This window comes from Thamnophis elegans, chromosome 16, assembly GCF_009769535.1.
Source record: "Thamnophis elegans isolate rThaEle1 chromosome 16, rThaEle1.pri, whole genome shotgun sequence".
Classification (NCBI taxonomy): domain Eukaryota; kingdom Metazoa; phylum Chordata; class Lepidosauria; order Squamata; family Colubridae; genus Thamnophis; species Thamnophis elegans.
The window spans coordinates 24,182,227-24,209,582 of NC_045556.1; the positions used below are offsets into that span (position 1 = coordinate 24,182,227).

The 27,356-nt window shown below is 43.6% G+C and overlaps 1 protein-coding gene across 3 annotated transcripts in view; it reads right to left on the bottom strand.

Annotated features, from left to right (window-relative positions):
- Nucleotides 1-26,352, bottom strand: part of CTDSPL2 (CTD small phosphatase like 2) — a 36,397-nt gene extending 10,045 nt beyond the window's left edge. Inside the window, exons 1-9 of one of the 3 annotated variants that reach the window (XM_032233052.1) lie at nucleotides 26,300-26,352; nucleotides 24,983-25,075; nucleotides 12,452-12,661; nucleotides 11,589-11,727; nucleotides 10,401-10,550; nucleotides 9,723-9,941; nucleotides 8,397-8,475; nucleotides 7,921-8,032; nucleotides 7,688-7,774 (exon numbers count right to left, since the gene is read on the bottom strand). In XM_032233052.1, the coding sequence (XP_032088943.1) occupies nucleotides 7,688-7,774; nucleotides 7,921-8,032; nucleotides 8,397-8,475; nucleotides 9,723-9,941; nucleotides 10,401-10,550; nucleotides 11,589-11,727; nucleotides 12,452-12,655 (990 nt within the window). In that variant the 5' untranslated portion in view covers nucleotides 12,656-12,661; nucleotides 24,983-25,075; nucleotides 26,300-26,352. Of the gene's footprint in view, nucleotides 1-7,687; nucleotides 7,775-7,920; nucleotides 8,033-8,396; nucleotides 8,476-9,722; nucleotides 9,942-10,400; nucleotides 10,551-11,588; nucleotides 11,728-12,451; nucleotides 12,662-24,982; nucleotides 25,076-26,092; nucleotides 26,269-26,299 lie in introns of those variants that run through there. The other 2 variants (XM_032233053.1, XM_032233051.1) reach the window with 2 other exon arrangements.
- Between the last annotated feature and the right edge of the window lie 1,004 nt (nucleotides 26,353-27,356).

The following is a 27,356-nucleotide window of genomic DNA, read 5'->3' on the forward strand; positions in this document are numbered from 1 at the left end:
ACCTGCAGTGATTCACAACAACTGTGGCAAGAAAGGTCATAAAACAGGGCAAAACTCCTTAATAAATAACTTCCTTAACAGCATAAATTAGCCCAGGCCTACCTCCCATCCTGGAATGACTGATATAAATCACCTGTCGGAAGGAGCGAAGGCTGTGAGAGGGGAAATGGGGTCTACGGGCCGGAGCATTACGGTCATTACGGGGAGGGGCAGGTACGACGGGAGCTTCACGGCTAGCCATTACCGGGGAAGGAGAGTTCACTACGTCACAGCGATCCCCTCTTCCGGCCCTGTTATCTCCATTCCAGGAACAGATGGCGAGAGTTGTCAGGGCCCTGGTCTCAGGCTGCTGTTGCTAAATGCCAGGTCTGTTGTTCACAAAGCTCCCCTCATCCGGGACATAATATTAGACGAGGGGGCAGACCTGGCATGTATTACTGAAACCTGGCTGGGCCCAGAGGGAGGAGTCCCCCCACCAGAAGGGTTTCAGGTGCTTCATCAGCCGCGACCCCAGAGAAGGGGTGGGGGAGTGGCCGTCATCATCTGAGGGTCATTGGTTCCTCGTAGGATCCCTGCTCCCGAGCTTGTCGGGTGTGAGTCCCTGCTGGTGAAGTTGTACCTTGCAGGTCAAGTGGGCTTGTTGCTAATGTACCTACCTCCCAACAGTGTTGCAACAGCCTTCCCCTCGCTCCTTGAGTCAGTAGCCGAGCTGGCGGTAGAGTTCCCCAGGCTTATGGTGCTGGGGGATTTCAACCTGCCCTCGCTCGGTGAGCACTCTGATGGGGCGCAGGAGTTCATGGCTTCCATGACAGCCATGGACTTGACCCAAGTAATTCAGGGTCCGACTCACTCAGCGGGTCACACGCTTGACCTCGTATTCCTCTCGGAGCAGTGGAGACGTGATCTAGATTTGAAGGGCATTGAGATCTTGCCCTTGTCATGGTCTGATCACTCCCTACTGAGGCTTGACTTTCGGAAGCCAATCCCCCACTGTAGGGAGGGGGAACCGATTAGGTGGTTCCGCCCCAGGCGCCTGATGGACCCTATGGGATTTCGGGCGGCGCTTGGAGAAATACCTGACGTCTCATCCACAGTCCGGCGGAGTCCTTGGTCGCTGCCTGGAATACAGCGGCAGCGGGGGCTCTAAACCAGATCGCGCCTTTGCGGCCCCTCCGAGGTTGTGGATCCAGGAGGGCCGCTTGGTTTATCGAGGAACTCCGGGAGATGAAGCGCCAAAAGAGACGCCTAGAGCGCCGCTGGAGGGCCAGTAACTCTGAGTCAGACCGAGCAGTGATGAGAGCCTATATCAGGACCTATCTCGTGGCAATACGGGTGGCGAAATGTGCGCATTTTGCCGCTCTTATTGCATCCGCTGAATCGCGCCCAGCCGCCTTGTTTAGAATAACCCGCACCCTCCTGAAAGGGAGGGAGGCGGACGACCCTTTACAAGGTAGAGCTGAGGAATTTGTTCAGTTTCTAATGGATAAAGTCGCTCGGATTCAGACAGATCTGGACTCCAATTGCATGGTACCAGCTGAGGTACCGGGGGAAGGTCTTGAGCGGATTTTATGGAGAGAGTTTCAACTTGTCACTCCTGAGGAAGTGGACAAGGCCATGGGAGCGGTGAGTGCCTACACATGTATGCTGGACCCGTGCCCCTCCTGACTGGTCTCGACCAGCAGGGAGATAACATGTGGCTGGATCCAGAGGATAGTTGACACCTCTCTCCGGGAGGGTTCTTTCCCGCTCCTCCTAAAGGATGCGGTGGTGAGACCCCTCCTGTAGAAGCCTTCCCTGGACCCAGCCATTTTAAGTAACTATCGTCCAGTCTCCAACCTCCCCCTTCGTGGGGAAGGTTGTTGAGAAAGTGGTGGCCTTTCAACTCCGGCGGTCCTTGGATGAAACCGATTATCTGGACTCCTTTCAGTCCGGTTTCAGGCCTGGTTACAGCACGGAAACTGCTTTGGTCACACTGATCGATGATCTCTGGCGAGCCAGGGATAGAGGTCATTCCTCTATCCTAGTGCTCCTTGACCTCTCAGTGGCCTTCGATACCATCGACCATGGTATCCTTCTGCAACGGTTACGGGAGGTGGGAGTGAGAGGCACCGTCCTTCGGTGGTTCTCCTCCTACCTCTCGGACAGGTCGCAGTCGGTGTTGGTCAGAGGACAGAGGTCGACCCCTAGGCCGCTCAATTATGGGGTGCCGCAGGGTTCGGTCCTGTCCCTGCTCCTATTTAACATCTACATGAAGCCCCTGGGTGAGATCATACAACGGCACGGGATTAAATACCACCAATACGTGGACGATACGCAACTGTATCTGTCCGCCCCGTGCCAACTCAGTGAAGCAGTAGAAGTGATGTGCCAGTCCCTGGAGGCTGTTAGGGTCTGGATGGGAACGAACAAGCTTGCACTCAATCCCAACAAGACTGAGTGGCTATTGATGCTCCCTCCCAAAAATGGTCCAGCTATTCCATCTCTTAGCCAGGGGGGGGGGGGGGTGAAAGCATTCGCCCCTCAGAGAGGGTTCGCAATTTGGGAGTCCTCCTGGATCCACAGCTGACGTTAGAACATCACTTGTCAGCTGTGACCAGGGGGACCTTTGCCCAGATTAGCCTGGTGCACCAATTGCGGCCCTACCTGGACCGGGAAGCCCTTCGGACAGTCACTCACGCCCTCGTCACCTCAAGACTGGATTACTGTAACGCACTCTACATGGGGCTGCCCTTGAAGAGCGTTCGAAGACTTCAGTTAGTCCAGAACGCAGCCGCGCGAGCGATTGTGGGTGCACCTAGGTACACCGATGTTACACCTATCCTCCGCGAGCTGCACTGGCTGCCCATTGGTCTCCGGACGCGCTTCAAGGTGCTAGTCGTTACTTTTAAAGCCCTGCATGGCATCGGACCTGGGTACCTGAAAGACCGCCTCCTGCCAATTACCTCCCAAAGACCGATTCGATCGCACAGACTAGGCCTTCTCCGGATTCCATCTGCCAGCCAATGCCAGCTGGCGACCCCCCGGGGGAGAGCCTTCTCTGTTGCAGCTCCAGGCCTCTGGAACAATCTCCCCGCTGAGATCCGGACCCTTACTACCCTCCTGGCCTTCCGTAATGCTATTAAATCCTGGCTGTTCCGGCAGGCCTGGGGCTGTTGAAGTATCCAGCCCCACTTTAACTGTGAATGTTGTGGTATTTTATATTTTGTATTGTCTTATTTATCCCCCTTCCCTCTTTTATTGTAAGCCGCCCGGAGTCCTTCGGGAGTGGGCGGCATACAAGACCAATAAAATCCAAATCCAAATTTTGGGTCTCAATTGTCATCATAAGTCAAGGACTACCTGTATTTAATTATAAAGTGTGAAAAGCAAATTTCTTGTCCATGATCATTAATTCATGATGGATTCGTAACTGGCTGACCAACCACAATCAATGTGTAGCCCTCAATGGAACTGCATCTACATGGAGGGAAGTATTCAGTGGGGCACCCCAAGGCTCTGTTTTAGGCCCAGTTCACTTCAACATCTTCAACAATGATTTGAAGGAGGGGATAGATGGGGAACTCATCAAATTTGCAGATGACACCAAGCTGGCAGGAATAGCAACACTCCAGAAGATAGGCTAAAGATACAGAAGGATTTTGACAAACTGGACATTGGGTGCTTTCTAACAAAATGAAATTCAATGGTGAAAAGAGTAAGGTTCTACATTTAGGCAAGAAAAACAAAATGCACAGGTACAGTACATATGATATTTCGCTCAATAGTAGTAACTGTGAGGGATCTTCGAGTTCTAGTGGACAATCACTTAAATATGCGCCAGTAAGTGTGCTGCAGCTGCCAAAAAGCCAATGTCAACACTGAACTAAACCTGCTAGAGGCCATTTTCCTGGTTCATCATTGTCACACTGTATGGGAGCAGGAAGGAGGTTGGAATGCACTACTAGACCCAACATTGAACTTCCTCGTGAGAACCAAGGCCATCTCCTAGGTCAGTGATGGCGAACCTTTTGTGGCTCGCATGCCAAAAGTGTGTGTGGGGGGGGTCGTGCATGGGCGTGCCACACCCATGTTATGCACACGACCCCAGCGCGCTTGCGAGCACAACCAGTGCTCCCCCCCCCCCTTTTGGTGTGCTTTCTTCACCCACACCAGGCTTCAGAGGCTTTATAGGAGCCTGGTGAGGGCAAAAACAGCCTCCCCCGCCCCTCCAGAGTGCGAAAACCAGTGCTATTGGCAAACCGGAAGTCTGTTCCCAAACTGGTTTTAGCCCTCTGGAGCCTTCAGGGGCCTTCAGGAGGCTTCTCTGAAGGCTCCGGAGTGCTAAAACCGGAAGTAAGTTTCCAAACTTCTGGTTTGCCCATAGGGCCGGTTTTTCATGCTCCAGAAGCTCCTGAAGTGGGCGGAAAATGGCCTCAAAAGAAGGCCGAAGTCAGCTGGCCAGCACCCGCATGCATACTGGCCAGCTGACAGGGCAACACCTTGCGTGCCCGGACAAATGGCTCCTTGTGCCATCTGTGGCATAGGTTCGCCATCACAGTCCTAGGTGATGGAGGGAAAGCGAGAAGAGTGCACGAGGAGCCCACCAATTAATCTAATTGGCCAACGTGACCAGCGACACTGGATTTATGCTTATACATTTAATTATGCTGAAACAAAGATTCAGAGTTGGATTTCAACCAAGTGTGGTCATATGATTTACAGAAGTTCTTTGAGGAAGTGCTTGGCCTCAAAGTTCCGATTTTCTTGGGTTCATTAGTTGGAACCTTTTCAGCCAACACAGTTCTAGGCTACATAAACAGAGGGATAGAATCAAGACCACGTGAAGTGTTAATACTACTTAATAATGCCGGTAAGGCCACACTTGGAATCCTGCATCCAGTTTTAGTCACCACGATGTAAAAAAAAGTGTTGAGACTCTAGAAAGAGTGCAGAAAAGAGCAACGAAGGTGATTAGGAGGCTAAAACCTATAAAGAACGGTTGCTGGAATTGATTATGTCTAGCTTAATGAAAAGAAGGACTAGGAGTGACATGATAGCAGGGTTCCAATATCTGAGGGGCTGCCACAAAGAAGAGGGAGTCAAGCTATTCTCCAAAGCATCTGAGGGCAGGACAAGAAGCAGTGGATGGAAACTAATTAAGGAGAGAAGTAACCTAGAACTAAGAAGACAGAACAATTAATCAGTGGAACAATTTGCCTCCAGAAGTTATAAATGTTCCAATCTCTGGAAGAGATTGGAGAACCATTTGACTGAAATGGTACAGGGTCTCCTACCTGAGCAGGGGGTTGGACCAGAAGACCTTCAAGGTCTCTTCCAACTCCCTATTCCTATTCCATTCCATTCCATTCTTTGAGTCTTGATTGTAGACAACATCTACATACTGTTGAAAAGGGAACATTAACAAGCCTGAAAGAGAACAAAGACCGAAACACCTCCCCCACCAACAATCAAAACTCAGATGAGACTAGATTAACATCAAACCAACAATCAAGAAGCAAACAATACCCCTATCAAGGACCTGTCTAACAAGGTAACAGTAAACGGCCCAACCAAAGAACCTCCGAGACTACTCCCACTAACACACTGCTGGCACGCCACCAGAATATAGATTGAGAGCGAGCCCCATTCCTTACCAACACTGATGATGTCACCTAGTTTGGTTAATGAAACATCTGCAAGAAAATAACCAAGTTTAGAGAGCACCAAGGACCCCTCATGTCAACCGTGAGCTACGAATATTCTTTTTGTTGATATCAGTCATTCATATTAAGCAACAGCTACATACATTTCAGTTACCAACTTTGGCCTTCATAATAATTCTAAACGGCATATTAGAGAGCAAAAAAAAGAAAATTCATGATCCAGAACTTCAAGTCATCCCTCTGTCGTTAAGACACACACATTCAATACTGCTTGAGGACCATGAAAAACAACTGAAGACCTTCCACCATACTCCATCCCTACCTAGACTTACCAGAGGTCATTTCTCAATTGCACCTTCCTCTCAGGTTACACAGGTTGTAGTGGTGCAATACTTTAGCACTATGATTGATCACTACACCACAATGTATTATTTATATTAAAGGCAAACAAATTGAGCTAACGAAGTAGGTCAATTACTCAAGACTCCTGCTGAAATAAATGCATTTGTGGACTTATTTAAGAATGCTGACATTTCTTCTTCATGTATTCAACCATTTTTCAGATTGTGTAAAATGTTTCAAGAGTTAGCAAGAATAATAAGACACTAAGATAAAATAAGTTAAAAGGATGTGACTCTTCAGAGGCATCCTCAGTGCTCACTCTGGTCTTAGATGACAACAAATGCTCCCTAAGCACAGGGACTTAGAAACTGGCTTACAGGAAACTCTACCACATACAACCACTTGTCTTGAGCTCCTCAATGACATATTGGGACCGATTCTGAGATATTCACAATTGCAGCTTACTCTGGGGAAGTGATTAAGAAGCCCCAGATGACGTCCCAGAAAAATGTCCCTGAATATCAAAGTGAGGTTGTATGGTACAAGGCCTGCACTTATTAAGAAAAAAAGTGCTAAGAATCAAAGATAGGCTTCCAGCAAGATTTAGGGTCTGGCAAATGCAAATTTTACATTTCTTTTATTATTTCAAAATAAGTATTCTTTTGTAAAGAATACTTACCAAGAAAGACATGGATATTCTGAATAATATATACCATAGGCAAGAGATGAAAAACATTCTAGCTACAATACAAAAAAAGGCATAATCCACGTATTGGCTCTTCCTTTTACTATCCAGAATGGGTAACTACATTTTCTAAGTGCGTGTAAAGGAAGAGGATTTTGACTACTGCCATAACCAGAGAGAAGCTAAGAAACCCATGTTTGTGTGTATTTTGGAAGATCTCATGTTATGTTTCAGGATGTTGAAGGATTGTAAATAAAACAAAAGACAAGTTTTAAAATTAGGGTAAAATACCTGGACAAGTGTCCGTTTAAGATGTCTGATGTCATTCTCCAAAGTTACTAGAGGGGTCCAATATCGTGAGAACTACATGGAGGGAAGCTGTTGCTACTCCCAGGTACATCACACAATAGGGACCTGAGAACAACAGCTGGGGTCAGTGCAGCATCTTTGGCAGTGCTGGAATACACCTCCTTCTCTTCCTCCTCCTTCCCCTGTTCTTCACTGGCAGAATTGTTGAATGCATCGTAGATGAGAGCAAAGAATATGTTGCGAAGCACAACAACCAACAGCTAGCAATCTGGCAGGCTTCATCATCCACAAAGCAACTCTGGCCACATAACAGCACCCAACTAGGAATGAAGGAATGGATCTACTTCTAAAAGCAAGTCATTCCCAAGGCTAACTTCCCCTTAAGAACCTCTTGTTTTATCAAATAAACATATAGATTTAGAAGGCCTTTTTCATCACCTCCAGGCAAGGAGGAAAGCTGCTTAAGAAAAATGCTTCGAGCTTCCTAATGGATGACAGTTTTTCAATGGAATTATATGGAAAGTGTCAAAGTAGTAATCCATATGCCACAACTCCTCTAAGATCTGACGGCTTGCTTAACAATACTTCATAGAGCATAACCAATGCCGCTAAATTACCAACCTTTTAGGAGAGCAAAAAGATGTCAGATTCATAATGTTTTTCCTTTAGTTTCTTAGGAGCCACTTCACCTTAACATGATTTGGATTACCTGGTAAATGACATCCTGGAAAAGGACTGGAAACGTGAGTGCAGCATCTTCCAATTCATTTAGACTACAGTGGACTAATGTTTCATCCTACAAATAGTTTAAAAAATGAGTCAATTTAGCAGAAGGACAGAAAAGAAGGTGTTCTCTGAAATAGCCCTATAATTTACAGTTTGCCAAAGAGAGACTATCTTTCCTTCAAAAGTGAAGCAAGCAACCAAATAGGCTTTTCTTACCAAGTCTAGAACTAACGAGAACTCTGGAGTACTTCTGGTTTTCAATGGAAGAGCAGGCTTCCGATTAAGTTGTTCTTCTGTTAGCGGTGGAACATGTTTGATGAAGTAGTACCTAAAGATGAGTCACATCATGGCTTGATCATTTATCAGAGAATACTTAAACTATGATAAAGGCATATATAATAATAAATCTACCCACAGATTTACTAAATGAACCATGTAACTATACAGTTATATAACTATAACTACAGAACTTAACTATTCTACCTAGACCAACGCTCCTTTTCTATGGTTCTTCTCTTATAAATATACCCTCCCCCCAAGATTTAGGGCTCTTCAAGTATGCTATTTCTCCCTTCTTTGGTTTTACAGAGGGACAATCTTAGCTACTGTTCCGCCAGCAGGCACCAGCTGAATTCAATATCATAAATATTTTCATTTATGAAAAGACACAGACGCAGACTATGGACACATACGGATCAAAGACTTCCCAGTCTTCTTCATAGGTGGCTTCTGCATGAGCTGATGAATAACCACTGTCTGGAGATACTGGTGCTAACAAAACACAAAAAGTTCCTCATTACTTTATAGGAAGAAAAGGGAAATTTTATCTCAACAATGGTCGATCATTTAGTTACTAAAATATTTCTATTTGGTATGGAATGTTTTGTCTTCCACTTTTCTTAAGAACTAATATCAATATTTTTAAGGCTTATAATTTGACTCTTAAAACAGATATATCTATTTTACATATCAAGCTCTAAATGGTTAGGAATATTTGCAGTGAGGGCCGGGTATAATTTCACAGGTGGGTTTTAATAGATGAAAGTTACCGACATGATGAAAACTATGTGCAGAGTCAAATATGAGTCTTTTTAAACCAAACCTTTGGCAGTTTAAGTGCCTACTAAGGATATGGTTACCATCTGTTTTCTTTCACACTGCAATATTATGATGTCCTATTGTATTGTAGAATTCAGTTTTGATACGTCATTTGATCGGTCTGATATAAATGTTCCATTAAGTAAATAAATACAGACCTTAAACTGAAAACAATATTATCAAGTTAAATTCTTATTAGCTTTAGTGATTCTGCCCTTGGCTTTGAGGTAGTGTTTGTGGACATGTGTAGATGAAGTGGAATGCAATTGTTTGTCGGAATATATTCATGCTCAAGTGAGTACAGGTAGTTGACAATTAAGCCCAAAATTTATATTAAGTAAGACATTTATTACCCTGAGTTTTGCCACATTTTACAACTTTTTGCCACATTTGTTAAGTGAATGACTGCAGTTGTTAACTAAGTAAGACAGTTAAGTGAATTTGGTTTCCCCTTGACTTTGCTTGTCCGAAGGTCACAAAAGGGGATCACGTGACCCTGGGATACTGCAACCGTCATAAGTATGAGTCAGTTGTCCAGCATCTGAATGTAAATCACACGACCAAGGGGATGCTGCAACAATGCTAAGTGTGAAAAATGGTCATAATCACTTTTTTCAGTGCCATTGTAACTTCGAATGGTCACGTAACAAACTGTTGTAAGTCAAGGGCTACCTGTAGATACAAACAACTAGAATTTCCAAATATCCATTTATTTATCATTTGTTAATCCCATTTATAGACTGCTGAATTCCTAAGGACTCTGGGCATAAAACAGTGAAGGGAAAAAAGTCAATCAGGAGAAAGACGGGTTTGGCCAAATGTTTTCTCTGCTCCCAACCACTTGGGGCTGCCATGTCTCCTGACTCTCTGGCTGGGGGAGAGGTCCCAGGCTGGAGCCAACCATGGTGCTTCCTCCTTACCGGTCAGCGGAGGCAGATCACAGTCAGCCACATCCTCCACTTCTTCCAAGACGGTGCTGATGGCTGTTCGGACCTGGGCTGCCTGGCTGGCGTAGGGCGCTCCTCCGTTGGCTGAGACGGCAGTGCTGGTAATGATCTCATCCACCTGCTCCATATCGAGCTGCTTCACGATTTCTTCAGCCTCCACAGCTTGGCCGGGAGAATCCGAGCCCACTGTTCCTGCAATAGAGCTCCAGCTTAATATTAGCGCTCTCAACTTAAGAGGATCATCTTCACCTGCTCTTCTGTCTCTAGATTGAACGTCTAAGTAGAAACCCAACAGAATATATTCCTACCGGCCTTTTTTTCCAAACAGGAAACAACTATTTCATAATAACAATTGTATATTTTTTTAGATCAGGAGTGCCCAACCCCAGGCTGTGGCCCATTACTGGGCTTTGGCCTGTTTGGAACTGAGCCGCAGAAGCAGTGGGAGTGTGTGTGCATTGCTTCACTTGTGAGCGGCAGGACACGTGCCCGCTGCATGCACAAATGAAGTTGCACGTGTGCCTGCTGCTCACAGAACCATCCTCTCCCCAACCCACCCTCACCCCCTGGCTGGGCTGCCAAGATAGAAGGATTGGAGGCCGCTATTTTAGATGCAGGTAAGAGCTAAATGCAGTTTTGTGTAGTACTTGCCATTTTTATTTGCTGGTGAGAAAAAATTGAAAACAGGAGAAAATATGGTCCCCAATAATGTAGTCCTGGGGGGGCTGCAGCTGGTGGGATTATCATCCAATTTTCCATTTTGCCGGACATGCTGGTTTGCCATTTCATAATTCCCAGCTTCTGGAACAGACAAACAAAAAATGCACCAAGTTTCTAGTGTGATTTTTCCAAGGTAGGTAGGAGTGACAAAGTTTCAATTAAATATCAGATTCCTAGATGTGCATAAACATACTGCAGGAATTAAACCTTAGAAAGCCAAGGCTGATACGCTTATGGCTCATGGTATCCAAGGCAATGGAGATTCAGAATTGGCTAACTTGTAGTCTGGGAAACTCCGGTTGACTTGCCATGCAGAAATCTTTAAGAAACACACAGAATACTATAAGAAAGTGAGCTAAAAGCTGCAGGTGGTGTTTTACTGTAAACTGTTAATTCAGATCATATGAGCAGTCCTTCGGTAAGGGAAATGGCCTGTCACTATAATTGATAAATAAAATAAATGAGTTATCCTGAGATAAGATGAGCAGCCAATAAATTTTATATAAATAAACACACAGATAAGTATTTGTAAATAAATCTGACGTTGGCATCATTTTTTTTTCATCACATTGTTATAAATACACTGCTTATTACATTGGTTTGTGCTGAGAGGTAACTGTAAATAGGTAATTATAAACTGCTTATATGGCTAGCAAAGCAAAACCACAGGGTCCCTTTACAGTAGGGCTCCCCAACCCCCGCTCTGTGGATTGGCAGTATTCCAGAAACTGGGCCACGCAGTGAGAGGTGAGAGGCCACTGCTTTACAGGGAGGCTCATTTTCATGAAAGAGAAATTTATCCTATTAATTGTGTAAAGGGAATAATGTGGTCATACGTGAGTGTTCATTCTCTTTCTCTGTGCTCTGGAGACCTCACTTTCTTAAGCATTAGTTTCCAATCCACAAACCCGGCATCATGGTTTAGCTCAGATGTTTAAGAAAATTAGTTTACACAATAAGGAAAAATGTTTAAAGTAAAACAAAAAAACCAGAGTAAGCTCCTGCACATTATCAGGAGTTTTGCAATCGTTCCCTTCTTCTCTGAAGCCAAGGTCCAAAGAATCAATGCCGGAAGGACCAAAGCCCTCCCTTCAGCTACAGACTGGATTATTTACAAACCTCCATTTGCTTGACTTTTCCGCCTAACTCGAGAAAGCTGTTTATTAGGCTTTTCTCCTGTCCGAGGAGTGGATGCAATTAAGTTGTCCTCTATGTCACGTTCAATTCTACTTCTCTTTGCAGCATGTTCTCGTTCATCCTTAACAAAACAAATACACCAAACTATACCTTACAATTATTAGCAAACTTTCTCTGTTCATTTGCACTGCTTTCATGAAAATCAAATTTCCAACATTTATCTTTTTTCACCCTTTCACTTCATAGGCTTTTGGCAGAAAATATAAAAGCAAAAAACAAACAAACATATCAAGCCTAATTCAAATTTAAATTCCCATTTAGATCATACTATTTGTTCCATTTTTTTTCACTGCTGTAACATGCCAAAAAAGAGGGAAAAATAAAATTCCAAGCCCATAAAAATAAAGAAATATATATTCTATATAGAAAAATCACTCTGCCCAATTTTAAAATGTCAGCTACACTGATCACTTTTTCTGTTCCCCCCTTAGAGAGATTTAGCAGAGGGACAATTTCCTAAACAATTTTTTTTTATTTCACATTAATTTCACATTATTTTTCTATCAAGATTATTTCTGTTTCTTCTAATATTACTGTGTTTTATCTTGTTTCATCTGCAAATTATACACTTATATACCTTCCACTTTTTCAGCCATGCCATTAATAGAAATGCTAAAAACTACAGGGCTGAATCTTGTGGCATCCCAGTTCATACCTGGTACATACTATTTGTGAGTACAGTTTTCAAATTATTGTACCATATATAACTTGTTAATTGAAATGGGGTATTTATCAAATGGCTGCATGAAATCAAGATTTTTCTCTTGCTTATTTCCACAATATACCTTTGGGGTACTTCCTTTAATGAACTTTTTAATTGAGGATAGTAAACCAGTTTCATTTTTCTGAAGTTTTCCTCCACCAACGGTTATGTTCTCCTCCACATCTGAGTATTTCCTCTTTACTCTCAATGCACGCTGTGTGTGATTTTGATTTGACTGCTGAGAAGCCTTCCGTGTTCTCAGCCTCATTTTTGATGGTATCCACATGTAAAGCTAGGTAAGACAAAAGAGAAAATACATTAAGTTTTAAAACTGTAGAAATCTTTTTTAATCTTCTAAAATAACAACAGTACTTAATTAAAAGTAGAATTAAGTGTATTCTGCAATCAATATAAACAATTATCACCTTTACAACTGGATTCTAGGTACTCAAAAAATTAAGCTTGGTATCTAGCAATTTGAGAAATGAAGCCATTGTTTACAACCTTTTCTTTTTACATTCTTATACAATCAGCCCTAAGAAAATTAGAGAACTCAATGAATCAGCCACACAGTTCATAATTCAGGCAAGTCATGCATAGAAAGCAAACAGTAGCACATGGAATTTTTCCCCCTAACCTGTCTTTCTGCATTCCATTCATACATGCTTTCCTGAATAAAAAGCCTTCTAGGATAGCAGGTGCTAAAGGAAAAGCATCTAACTTCTGACACAGCTATAGTGGAAGCAGATTGATCCCACCTATTTCTATCAGGTACGGTAAGCCTGTAGGAAGCTGCCTTGTGTCATCAATTGGCAAAAGCTCCCTGGGATTTCAAGAAGGAATTACTCAAGAGTATACAATTACAGAATAACAGAGTTGGAAGGGATCCTGGAGGTCTTCTAGGTGATCCTGGTGAAGCAGGAGACCTTATACCACTTTGGACTAATGGCTGTCCAGTCTCTTCTTCAAAACCTGCAGTGATGGGAGTACCTACAAATTCTGAAGGCAAGTTGTTCTACTGGCTAATTGTTCTCACCATCAGGAAACTTTCCCTTTGTTCTACGTTGGATCTCACTTGATAAGCTTCTATCCATTACTTCTTGTTGGCACATTGGATCACTGCTATCATGTCACTCCCTAGTCCTTTTCTTCTCTAGATTAGACATAGCTAGTTTCCGCAACCATTCATCGTATGCTTTAGCTACCAATCCACTAATCATCTTCGGTGCTCTCCTCTGCACTCTAGTGTCTCAACATCTTTTTCGGATTGTAATGACCAGAACTAGACACAGTATTCCAAGTGTAGTCTTACCAGTGGTCAATCCAATGAAGTGTTAGTAACACTCTTATTACTAGCCTTCTGTTGAAGTACCTAGGACAGAACTGGCTTTTTTGGCCCAGTGATTGTCCACTAGGACTACTAGATCTCGCTCATAGTTACAGCTGTTGAGCTAGTACCACCAATTCTATACCTGTTGATTTGGGTTTTCTTGCCTAAGTGAAAGATCTTACTTTTCTTACTACAGAACTGCATTTTGTTGGATAGGATCCAGTGTTCTAATCCATTAAGACATTTCTGGATCTTCTAAGCATTGGCTATTCTACCCAGCTTGGTGTTATCTGCAAATTTGATGAGTTCCCCTTTTATCTCTTCATCTAAATCATGAAGATGTTGAAGAGTGCTGGGCCTATGACAGAACCTTGGGGTATCCCACTGCACGCTTCCCTTCAAGTAGATGTAGTTCCATTGAGGACTATATGTTGAGTGCTGCTGATCAGCCAGCTACAAATCTATCTGATGGTGACACTGTCTATCCCACATTTTTCTGTCTTACCAAAAAGTAGGTGATGATCTACTTTTCAAATGCCTTACTGAAATCCATGTATATTATGTCCACAGTATTTCACTGGTCTACTAATTTAGTCATTTTCTCAAAGAATGCAATGATTTGTTTTTGACAAATGCATATTGGCTTCTAGTAAGCTTTGCTTGTTTCCAGGTGTTCACAGATCCATTGCTTATCTTTTTCCAGGACCCTTTCCAGGTATTGATATCAGGCTGATTGGTCTGTAGTGTTCTCAATCCATTTCCCCCATTTTAAAGATGGGAACCACATCAGCTCTTTTCCAGTCTTCTGATATTTCCCTGGTGCTCCAGGATTTTAGAGAAAGATATGGCTGAATGTTTCCAAGATTAGGTGTACCAGCTCCTTCAGAAATCTGAGATGTAATCTATCTAATCTTGGTAATGTGAACTTGTCTACAGTGGATAGGTATTTTACCATTTTCTTGCCTATTATTACTTGTATTCTTAATCAACAGATTAGGTTTTACAGTACTGCTTTTTATTGGGTTGAACTATTTTATCTTTTTATACAAAGACAGAAACAAAGAATGAATTACGCAATTCCTCTTTCTCCCTACTGCCCATTACCTTCTTGCTATCCCCATTTTGGCTGTCAAAGTGCTGCAGAAGATATATGTTCCGTCTCTCCCCCCCCAGCGAACTACAATGCTGATCTGGCACTCGAAGAAATTCAGTTTGACTCTCCTGGTTTAGGATTTGAAAGTTCTCTTGATGGCATCATTCTTTAAGTCAGTGTTTTATTACAAAAGTTCTCCATTCCCTCATTCAATGACATTTCTTTTTCTGAGGGAAATTCAGACTGGGGTCCTTAAATAATTTACATCTATTACCAGATCTTCTACAAACTGTCTACAAAATCAGAAACCAATCAAACTGTTCAGGTTCTCAGCTTATTATCTGGTAAAACAACAAAAACCAAGAAAAGATGCTTCCACTGACGGGAAGCTATGAGGATGAAAGGTTAAAAGACTTTACCTGTCAGCTGCCATCTTCACTACTTTGAAGCTTGCTAGCAACTGCCATAACCAGGGGGGAGGGGCATTTGGGAGGGGAAGAGGCGTGAAAGAATGCTATGGGAAATTGGAGAGTATGGACACTGACAGCAACCAGAGGTGCCAAACCATGCTATGCCTTCAAGGATGCTAGCCCTGGGAAAGGAATGTACTGTGGTGCCTGCAGTACCAGGTTCCCGAAACATCGGAACAGGACCTGATTTGGACTATTCTCCCAGAGGGGAGCAGTTTTGACATTGAGGGATTGCTTTCAATATATGATTTCCCATGTTTATTCTTCAGAGCTTGCCTTGCTCACCTAGCACTCAGCATCTCTAGTAAAAGGGCCCTTTTCTAACATCAATGGAGTCAAGGGTAGTTCTTTCCTAGGGAATAAGCTGGAGCCAGTGTGACAGTAGGCAAGCTCTGCTGTAACTGTCAACCAGATAGATCTACGGACATCTGCTGCAGGAGTTAAAGCTGAATTGGGAATTTATTCATGCACTATCCAAAATCAGAGTATTAACTACTGGCACAAAATCAACGAAATGGAGACTGACAGACAAATTATGCTTACTAGAGCAGGTAAAATCACAATCATAAACCTCTAGGGTCACTACACTGAAAGATTTTGTAAGGAGATGTGGCCTTCCTCTTGTGTAACAGGGGCTGCCCAAATAATCAAGGATATAGAAGCGCAAAAGGATATAGCTATCCTTAGTAAGGTTGGTAACTTGAAATGGCGGAGTAAATGCAAACATACTTTTCAAACAGACAGCTATTTAAAGTTACGACTCCCGCAAGATTCGAACAGCTTGACATCATGGTCAGACACAGGAGATTCAATTCTATACCCTATAATAGACATCTGCATTTTTGGGGCGGAAGAAACAGAAGACTTGGCTCACATCCTATTTGATTGTTGCCTGTATAAGAGGGTGAGAAACAGGGACCTTCTCGGCCTATGTACTAAACAAATGATTCATTGGGAACCTCATATCAAAACAACTTACCTTAACTTTGAGAGTGGGTGGCATACAAAATTTAATAAATAATAATAATAAATAATGTCTGGTCAGAATTTGAAAACAACATTTAATACAGCACAGGACTTGAGCAAAATGGTTCCGTTAAGATCAGCATAAGTGGGACTGATGGGGGTAGATCACGGGTGTCAAAGTGCGTCACGTTGCCATCATGGCGTTTCACGATAAATTTTCCCTTCATGGAGTTGGGTGGGTGTAGCCTGCCTGTGACGCACCTGGCACACAGGCTGCCAGTTTGACACCCCTGGGGTAGATTGTAGGGGTGACACTGAAATATTTAAATTTATCCATATATTAAATTATTGTATTTTATTCCAATTCCATTTAAATTGTTATCAGATTTTAGTAACAATTTGTGTTTAGAACTCTGCACTTTGTTACGGCCCATTGGCTAATCAATAAAGTAAGCTAAACTAAGTCAACCAGGAGACCAATGAGCAGGAAAACCCAAAGGGTACTGAAGGATGTCTCTGGGAACCAATGAGCCAAAGAACCCATTGCCCAGTTGGCTGCATCTCCACCCATGCTGGGACTAGCAGGAGATGGCGCTGCAATATGGCATAGAGCTTAGCTTTTAATAGTTTTCTTAGCACCTCCCACACTAATTTCACGTGGTCTTCCATTGTCTCAGAATAAATGAAGATATCAGCCAGGTACATCACCACTCCCTTATGCAAGTGCTCATGCAGCACTTCATTGATTAGTTGCATTAACACTGCAGGTGCTCCTTGCAACCCGAAAGGCATCACTCAGAACTGGAAGCACCTTAAGGAGTAATTGAAAGCAGTTTTCCACTCTTCGCCTTATTTTATTCTTATTCCAGCTTGTCCTTCCTAATGGGGGAAAGGGTGCATGTTTTCCACACAAACACTATTGATCCCTTGAAAATTCACGCATAATCTCAAAGACCCATCTTTATGAGCCATGGTGGCGCAATGGTTAGTGCCGTACTGCAGGCTACTTCTGCTGACTGACTGCAATTTGGCAGCTCAAATCTCACAAGGCTCCATGTTGACTCAGCCTTCCATCCTTTTGAGGTGGGTAAAATGAGGACCCAAACTGATGGGTGCAATGTGCTGACTCTGTAAACCGCCGAGAAAGGGCTGTAAAGCCCTGTGAAGCGGTATATAAGTCTAAGTGCTCTTTGAAAGAGCACTGGGCAGCCAGTGAATTGATGGGCTCTATCTTTCCCCTCCTCACCAGTGGGGTTTTTATTTTATTATTTTTTTCTTAATGATTAGCTATCCAGCTTGATTTTGGCCCATCTGAAGATCCTGATTTCTAAAACTCACTGCCAGCTTCCCACAAGCAGTCAACAGGCAGGAAGTCAGAAGTCACTCCCACTCCTAGAGCCTTTTTGGCTGCACATGGTCATTCTGTTTCTCTGTTTAAGTTAGGAAATTTTGACTTATTATTGAACCTTGTTTGCCACCGCATTTATTTTTCTATTTATGACATATACTTTTCATAGATGATCTATGGGTCTATCCATCATAAGGGTAAAAAAAATATGGTCAACTTAAAATTTAATGTTCATTCTAATCACACCAGACTGCACTACCTTCCTCTCAAAGGATGACCCAACATGTCACAGGGTTACTGTATGTATGTATATATGTATGTATATATGTATGTATGTATGTATGTATGCATGTATGTATGTGTATGTATATGTATAGGTTTTTGGTTATTCGGGTTTTCTCCCGCGTAAAATTGGAAGTGTCTTGGTGACGTTTCAATGAAGTCTCATTCGTCATCATCAGGCTGGTTTGCTCGGCTTCGTGCTTCCAGGAGCAATGTGAGATTGCAGCTGTTTCTTCCTTTTAACTGCCAGTTTTGCTCGCACAGGCGCGAGGCCAAAGACACCAGCCTGAAGATAACGATTGGGACCTCATCGAAACGTAGCCAAGATACTCTCAATCTTACATGAGAAGAGACCCAAAACCTGCATACCTGTACCCATGAAAATCTACGAATACACACACACACACACACACACACACACATATATATGAAACAGGGATGGAAACTATGAAATACAGAACGTCAGATTGGTATGAAATGTATAAATTATACATGTCAGGAACAGTATCCATTTGCAAAAACAGCAGTTACAAATGGATAAAGATATTAAATATTCTGGTTTAGTCTTTCACAGTCCGTATCTGTTAAGCAGTGTTGGGTTTCAGCGACTGTGGTCTAACCAGGTCAACACCAGGAAATCTGTTGTCAAGACTACAATTATTATAAACCCTGAAGTTTATAATACTGCCCAATATTAAATAGTATTAAATATATAACAAGCCCCTCTATTCTTAAATGGAGCCTCAAAGCCTCATTAAAGGTAGGTATCAAATTGAAATTGAAGTATGATCGATAAGGAAGATTATTAAACACACAGGAAGTAAGTATATACGGTCCTGCTGTACAGAGAGCAACATGGTGGCTCAGCAGTTAAGTTGCTGGGTTTGTCGGCTGGAAAGTCAGCAGCCCAGGTTCGAGACCCGAATGCCACAGAACAGGGTGAGCTCCCATCCTCACTCCAGCTCCTGACAACCTAGCAGTTCGAAAGCAGGCAGGCAAATGCAAGTAGATAAATAGATACCACTTTGGTGGGAAGGTGCTCTGTGAAATCATGCTGGCTCCATGACAGCGGAAATGTCTTCGGACAGCGCTGAATCAATGGCCTTGAAATGGAGATGACCTCCCTACAGTCAGCTATGACTAGCAGAGTAAAACCCATAGGGACTTTTTTATTTGAAGATAAGCTATTCAAGTTGAAAAAGTTTTGCTTACCAATTATGGAGCAAAACTATAATGTAAGTTAGAAGCACTAAGGAACTTGATATATAAGGGTCCAGAACAATTTATAGTTTAGTGAATTCTGTATTAGGAGGTTCTTCTCAAAATATATTCAGAACTGAACCTATCCAGAAATGTATTTGTGTATGCTTTAATCTTATTCTAAAAATTTTATAACTGGGAAATTAATAAGACAATTGATATTAACGAAGGAAAATAATGGGAAACATTAACTGCAATTCAATTTTAGAATGAAGTAGCTTCCTTTTGGATGCTCACAGTAGGACCTTGTATCAATCATTTGGTCAGAAATACCTGGAATTTAAAAGAGTTTGCTTTTTTTTTTTTTTTTTTTTTGTTAAAACAGGGCTCCCTCTTCATACCCCAAACATTGGCTTTTATCTTGGTTTAGCATGGTTTGGAAATTCAATTACTGTAGTTGGCTAATTATGATTTATGGCTTAATGCAGGAGTTCCTACACTTTTTGCCATCACACCTCTGTTTAGTATAATCTTAATATACACACCTCCTCTAAAAGTGTAACTCCTAAAATGAACAAGTCCACAATTCAGCCTCTCCATTTATTCTCCTTTGACCATGAAACCCCAGATACCTTTTGGCCAGCAACTCACTCTCATCTAATGAAACTGTTACTTTGGGGCAAGAATGAGGGAAAGAATACACACACTTTAGTTCCCAGAAGAAAGACAGGCTATAAATACAATAAAAACTCACTATCTAGAAAAGTAACCATCTCTTCTTCTCTATAATATTCTTGCTGCAAAGCTTAGAGAAGTGTTTGCGGAATAAAAAGACATTGAAAGCTAAAAGAAATTATTTATCAGGCTTAGGAGATAGTATCTCTATTTAGTATAATCTTTAGTCTATTTATTAAGTCACAGCAATTTCAAAAGTGAATTTCTCCAAAATAAGTATAAGAATTGAGGTTCCTGGCTTCTTCAAACTCAGCTGCAACAGGATGACATGGGAAGAGCAGTTAAGGTGGACATAGCATGAGTCTGAAGGAGGTGAGAAATTACATTATCAGGAAGAGAGAAGAATCTACAATCATATAAAAAGTGAGTAGATGCCACTGACCTTTTTTTACTTTTTCAACATATTTCCACATACAAATATTTAATCGAAATAATAATACAATTAGTATTGTTGAATACTAACAGATAAATGGGATATAGTTTAATAAATATCTGCATCTTTCGCAAGTTGTAGTCTTTTGTGGTCTTTATAAGATTCTATAGTACATGTCAAACTCGTATCGTCATGTTGTTGTCACATGACATATTGCAACTTTTCCCCCTTTTCTAAAACAGGTGTGGGTGTGGCCAGTGTGTGATGCATCCAGCCCGTGGGCTCTGAGTTTGACTCTCCTGTTATAGTAAGATATAAAGGCACAATGTGCATGTGGAAATAGTAAGTACACTTTTACTACCTCAAATGCCTAAAATCAGAATCATGATGATTCCGAATGATCAGAACATTGTTAGAAAGGACCTAGGACAAACATGAAACCTCAGATATTTACTTTGATTTATTTTAGTGTATGGTATCATCAGTTCAAAAGAGCTCTCTTAAAGCCTTCAGAAATGTTATAGATGCCCAATAAGGGATTATGAACGTTTACCAAAAGTAGACATCAATCATCCCACTGTCCAGAAGATCATCTACAAGTGAAATTTCGAGCTGTCAATTTGCCCCGGCTAGGCTGTCCCAACCCGTTTATCCTCAGAGTAGAAACCAAGATGCTGAAAGAAGTTCATCATGTGGCCCACCGGGAGATGTTGCCTCTACTGATGTTAAAGGCATGAATCTACCATTAGAAAGAAGCAATACAAATTAGATCTTCATGGGAAGACTGCCAGGAGGAAACTTTACTGACCAGAAAGAACCTCAGAGTGAGAGACTCAATGCCTAAGAAAAGACAATGCTGGCTTTGGACGGACAAGGCAAATATAGAGTTAATCAAAGTTGATCTTCCGGGAAAACCAAAAAAAGAATTTCACCCAAAGAACCCGACACCAATTGCAAGGCAAGGCAAAACTTTGTATGAGGGCAACTCACTATCACTATGAAAACAATAGTTGTACCAGGGGGTGCTTGAGGAGAATGTAAGACCATCTGTCTGGAGAAACATCAAATCAAATCAAAACATTTATTACGGCCAGCACAAAAGGGGTGGGGTAAAAGATACAAGAGAATAAAAATTAAACATAAAAATCTATAAAGTATAAAAACAAAAATCTAAAAAGAATTTAAAAGGAGGGCTAGGAGAAGTAGGGGAGTATGGCAAACCAAATCTACCATAATATAAAACACTCCACAACAATCTAGATATTCATTAAAACTAATTTGTAACACAGGTTACCTTCTGACATATTTAAACTGCTGCTGCACAGAACCTTGCAACACCACCTTACAGGAGGTTGGCATCTGAGAGCAACAGGAAAATATAATGCCAGTTGGGCTCACTGGCAAATGAAGGTTGGGGACCTGGCTAAGTCCACTTGGCACTCTGTCTGCTACACGCTGTTTAATGAGTGCTTTGGCCTGGTCCCATGCGCACTAGAAGCACAGGAATGAGATTTTAGTTTGCCATTGTCTTATTCCATGTGGACTGAAAATCATCCCTCATAGTTTCTGGAACAAGGCCAAGGGGAAAAACGGTTTGGTCTGAACCAAAGTATGGACTATAACTTTGTTGCTTGTTTCCTTACGATTTATATTGATATTGTTTCCTGATTGCTTATCTGTACCCTATGACTATCATTAAATGTTGTACCTTATGATTCTTGATGAAAGTGTCTTTTTATGTACACTGAGAGCATATGCACCAAAGACAAATTCTTTGTGTCCAATCACACTTGGCCAATAAAGAATTCTATTCTATTGTCTTGCCTACACGCTAGTCTCTACCTCCATGAGATCCTTTAGACATTGCAGTTCAAAAAAATCTGCAGTGAAAGGGAAAATATTCCTCCTAGTGCATGGTAGAGTTATTGTTCTGACTGGCAGTGGCTCTCCAAAATCAAAATGGCAATTCTTTCCCATTAACTGCCCTGCAATTATTTCACTTGGCAATTATCTCCTAGACCTTTTGCATGTACCTATGTTACAGTTTGGGTAAAAGAAGTCTTTGAGGAGGTCTATTGGGAAGGTGGACTTATGCTTTGAGAGTATTGTGTGTTTCCTTGTTGAGCACACGTAAAGGACAAGGGCACACTTTATTTGCTTTCTTACAAACATTTGTAGCCTTGCTTTCTGTACCTTTAGGGAAAATATTCCTCCTAGTGCATGATAGAGTTATTGTTAAGGATAACTCTACTACTTAAGGATGTTTCTTTTCTTGTATATAATTTGCATTAAATACATTTTGTAACAAAAAACAAAGGGAATTAGTAAGTAAAATGTAAAAAAGGGTGGAATAGAGTAAGTTATAAAGAAGTGGGCTTTTTTTCTTAATAGCAGTTACATTTATATTTTACCTTCTCTAAGATTACTTGGGCAGCAGGATGGCTCAGAAGTTAATATGCTAGGCTTGTCAGCTGGAAAATCAGCAGCCCAGGTTCAAGAGCCAAGCTCCCTATGAAAGAGTGAACTCCCGTCCTCACTCCAGCTCTTGCCAGCCTAACAGTTTGAAAGCATGCAAATGCAAGTAGATAAACAGGTAGTACTTCGGTGGGAAGGCAACAGTGTTCTGTGATGTCATGCTGGCCACATGACCATGGAAAAATCTTCAGATAGCACTAACTCAATGAATGGTCTTGAAACGGAGATGAGCAGCGTCCCCTAAAGTAGGCTATAAATAGTGGACTAAAATCTGCCATAATTTCCTTTTGTTCATTGTTTACTCTTTCCTATCATCAAACTCCATAAATCACGTTTTTCCCCCTTTTTTTCAGCAACAAATCTGCCTATTTAAGGCTGTTTCTGCCAAAGGGGCAACCAGGTATTAGAGTCAAGAAGTCTGCTTACTTCTTCTACAGAACAAAATGACATATTTCTTAGTTTTTTGTTGAACGATTGCAAAATCAGTGTTTCTTTTTTTTCTATTACAGGTAGTCCTCAACGTACAACAATAATATACCCAATATTTCTGTTGTTAAGCAAGATGGTTGTTAAATGAATTGTGCCCCATTTTACAATCTTTCTTGCTTCAGTTGTTAAGTTGATCACTGCAGTTGTTAAGTAACTCAATTGTTAAGTAAATCTGGCTTCCCCATTGACATTGCTTGTCAGAAGGTCCCAGACACTGCAATTGTCATATAGTCCAGGTGCCAAGCATCCAATTTTAATCATGTGGCTATGGGGATGCTGCAATAGTCATAAGAGTGGGGAAATGGTCATAAATCACCTTTTTCAGTGCTGTTGTAATTTCACTAAATAAATAGTTGTAAGTGGAGGACTGCCGGTATATTATCTTTGCCTTTTATATACTTTAAAGATAAAATATTGATATTTTTAAAAATATTTCTCTTAAAAACAGAAAGCAACTTTACATGATGTATATTTATTTTTTGACATGATTAAGTACATTAATGGAGTACAACATTACTTAAAAAGCTGAAGTAGAATAAGATTTCACAAACCAGTACCAGTCACTTCTAAATAAAAATAAAACCATCGACCAACTAAAATAGTGATTCAAAAAAGTTAAGAATATTTCATTTTCTAGCTAAGAAGAAAACATCTAAAGAATCAAAGCAATTACCCAAGTCAATTGAACTAACTGGCACGCAGTCCAGCAGCCAAGCCTCTAAGAGAACAGGGTACCTGAAGGTACAGAAAGCAAGGCTACAAATGTTTGTAAGAAAGCAAATAAAGTGTGCCCTTGTCCTTTACGTGTGCTCAACAAGGAAACACACAATACTCTCAAAGCATAAGTCCACCTTCCCAATAGACCTCCTCAAGGACTTCTTTTACCCAAACTGTGACAGAGGTACATGCAAAAGGTCTAGGAGTTAATTGCCAAGTGAAATAATTGCAGGGCAGTTAATGGGAAAGAATTGCCATTTTGATTTTGGAGAGCCACTGCCAGTCAGAACAATAAAGGGTAGATAATGTAATATAACACAATTTTCCAAGTTTATTTTTTTCTGGATTCTAATTTCCTTCTTGGGGGAGAAAAACCTATTTTTTTCTTGTCCACTGGAGCTTTTCGTCATCTGGGGGCCTCAAAAGATGTGGTACTATATGTCCTACAACCCTCGGATCCCTTGGCCACTATGACATCCAACATTTCTGCAGTGCATTCTGCAGACTCCATCACTCCTTTTGGGTGAGTTGCCTTCCTTCCTTATGAACTTCCCTCATTTCCCTTTCAGAGGGGACTAACTTCCTTCTGTGCCCTCCACTGGGATACTGGGGCCTGGCTAACTGGGACCAGACCCAAGGGATCACGGACAGAACTCCAGCAAGTTTAGGAGAAAAAGCAGCAGTAGCTTATGCTTCTTTTTCTATTCAGTTTGACAGCAGGCACAAACTACAACAGCTTTAGTCAGCCTCTCTCTCTTCCAATGCCCAGAGCAAACTGAGAGACTCCCAGTTATTTGGCATACACAGAGGATATGGTGGTGAAGAAGGATTACTCATGGCCACAAATTATGGCCAGCTACCATGCCAAGTGAAAATTCATAAACCCCTGATGACTACATTTATAAAAACTATTCCTTGAAGCGTTAAGTAATAGCTCAGGAGAAGGCGTAATGCATGCATGTCACTAAAGCAACATTTAAATTAGGCTTACGATGAACAGGAAAGGCAAAACACACAGTGTTTATTCTTCTCCCACCCAAAAACAACATTCATCACAAACTCCATTTCTTCAAATATAGAATGAATAAAAATCACTATTACACTTTAATGGCTAATATGAACTTTAGTAACTTACTTGTAGGGCCTTTTTAATCTTCGAATCCCTTTATAATATTAAGTAATTAACCCTTGCAGCACCAGCAGTTTGTGATGAATTATTCCCATTTTACTAATGGAGAAATGGAAAAGAGAGATTAAGTTATTTGTCCAGTAAACGCAAACAATAATTGGTGAGCAAATAGATTTGAAAAGCACCCTAGAAGAGTCTTTAAACTGTCCTGTCCTTATGCACAGCGAGGGAAGCGCTGCTTCCTTAGCTCCAGAAACCTTCCAAGCTAAACTCTCCCTGCACTTCGGTCCTCATTCTCCAGGCACGCAGTTTACTCGCCCCACCTCCCTCTCCCACCGCCTAAGTCTCCGCCAAGCCTCCATCGCCCTTCGCTTCCCGTTTCCACTTTTCCTCCCCGTTTCCTCCCTCGGGCCAAATGCAGGCGAGCCGGTTTCTGTGCGCGGGTGGACGGAGTGAAAGGGCCGGGGGGCTTCGGGGAGCAGTCGGGGCAAAACTGAAATCGAACCATCCGGGCAGCGCTTTGAAACTACCGGCTTGGCCGCCGTCCCCCACCCGACGGCGAGCAGGTGGAGCGGCCCGAGAGGGGCAAACTCCTCGCCGGCTCCTCCTCCGGGGGTCTCGGGCTCCCCGCCTACCGGGATGGCGCCATCCCCGCCCCCCCCCCACCGGCGTCCCGGCTACCAGGCTCATCGGGCCAGCCGCCTCCCGGGCGCTGCGCCGCGGGGAACAAAGGCGGCTCCCCGGTCCTGAGGGCTCCCGCCGCCGCCCGGGAGGCAAGAGCGCTTCCCCGGGGCTCGGCGACCCTCCGGGGGCTCCTGGAGGGATCGGCCGGCGGAGGCTCCCCGCGCGCCGATGACCTTGGGGCGCCGCTTCCCGCTCGCCTCGCCGGCCCCGTTGCTAAGTGCCCGCCGGGACCCACCGGCCGCGGCGCAGGCGGCAAGCGCGCTCACCCGCCCGGCGGCGCCCGCGGGCAGAGGAATAGAGACGGCCGCGGCGGGAAACTCGGCCTAGGCCGAGGGGGCGGCGCAAGGCCTGCGCGGGAGCCCCGGGCGAAGGGCGCGCTCCCCGGGCCCGCCGCGGCCGCCGCCTCCCTCCCGCGCCGCTGGCGGCCGTTACCTGTGAAGCGCCGAGGGAAGGTGGGGCAGTCGGGCGCCTCCCCGCCGCCGGAGACCGGCCCCGCGGCGGCAGGGCAGCCCAGGCCCCGCAGGCCTCCCCCGCCGCGCGGCTCGCACAAAGCGCCGGCGCCGCCTCCGCCGCTCCCGCCGGTCTCGGTCGCGCTCAGCAGCCCCCGCAGCCGCCGGTCGCCATTTCCCGCCTACCGACCTGCTGCACCGCGCGGAAGGACCCGGATGCTGGCGGGGGAGGGGAGGCGCGAGCCCGGCGGCCTGCCCGACGCCCACACTGCGCAGGCGCGGGGGCGGGGCCAGCGGCGGAAGAAGCACTTCTCCGGCGGCGGTGCTTTCGGGGAGCGGGAGGGCTGAGGCCGCCCGGAGCCCAGTCTGGCCCCCGCGGAAAAAGACGGCTCTCGGAGGAGCCCTTGGCCGCCAGGGACGCTGCCCCTCGGAGGGGGCGCAAGGCGGGAGGAGGGCGAAGGCTCCCGGGGAGGCTTTGCAGGAGAGGAGCCTCGAGCTCAGGGAGATGCTCCAGCAGACCCGGGGGCGCCGTGGGGGTCGCCCGTCTTCAGCAAGCCTTCCCCTGCTGGAAATGGGTGGCTGAGACCCCCTGGGGGCGCCCCGGATCTGGCGCCTCTTTCCTGGGCGGGAACCGGAGCACGGAGCGCCCTGCTAGATGCCCTGGCAGAGGCTGCGGCTGCACGATGCGTGGCCAACCCCCACCCCACCGAGCGGAGTGGCAGGCAGAAGGGCCAGACGTGCACCGAAGGCTCCTGGTCAACACGAATGGCTGCATAGGGAGGTGGAGGAGGAGTGACCGATGGGGCTCAATCTTGGGGCCAGCATTCAACACTTGCAGTGAGCAGGACAATGAAATGGAAAGGAAATTAGGGAAATGAAGTTTCAGAGTTGACCAAACACACATCTACAGAGAGAAATGTAAAGGGTTATATTTAAATAAAACATGTACACACAAGCAACTGTGTTAAACGCAAAATTTTGTTGAAGATGTGGGAAATCTTCATTTCCCTTAACTGCATTGCCAGGAGGAGAAAGTAACACAAAGGCAGACACAGAAGCTATATTAAGCTTTTATTAAACTCTATTAAATGTTCAATTTCAACAGCAGATTCTTTACAAAATTACACCTAGCTTTGGAAATAGTCTTGTCAGTTCAACAGTTGCAACATAAAGACAGACTGGGGAGTGAGGGGTTTAGGAAGAACAGGACAGGGCTGCGGATTCAGCCTTATATTTATGTGTAAACA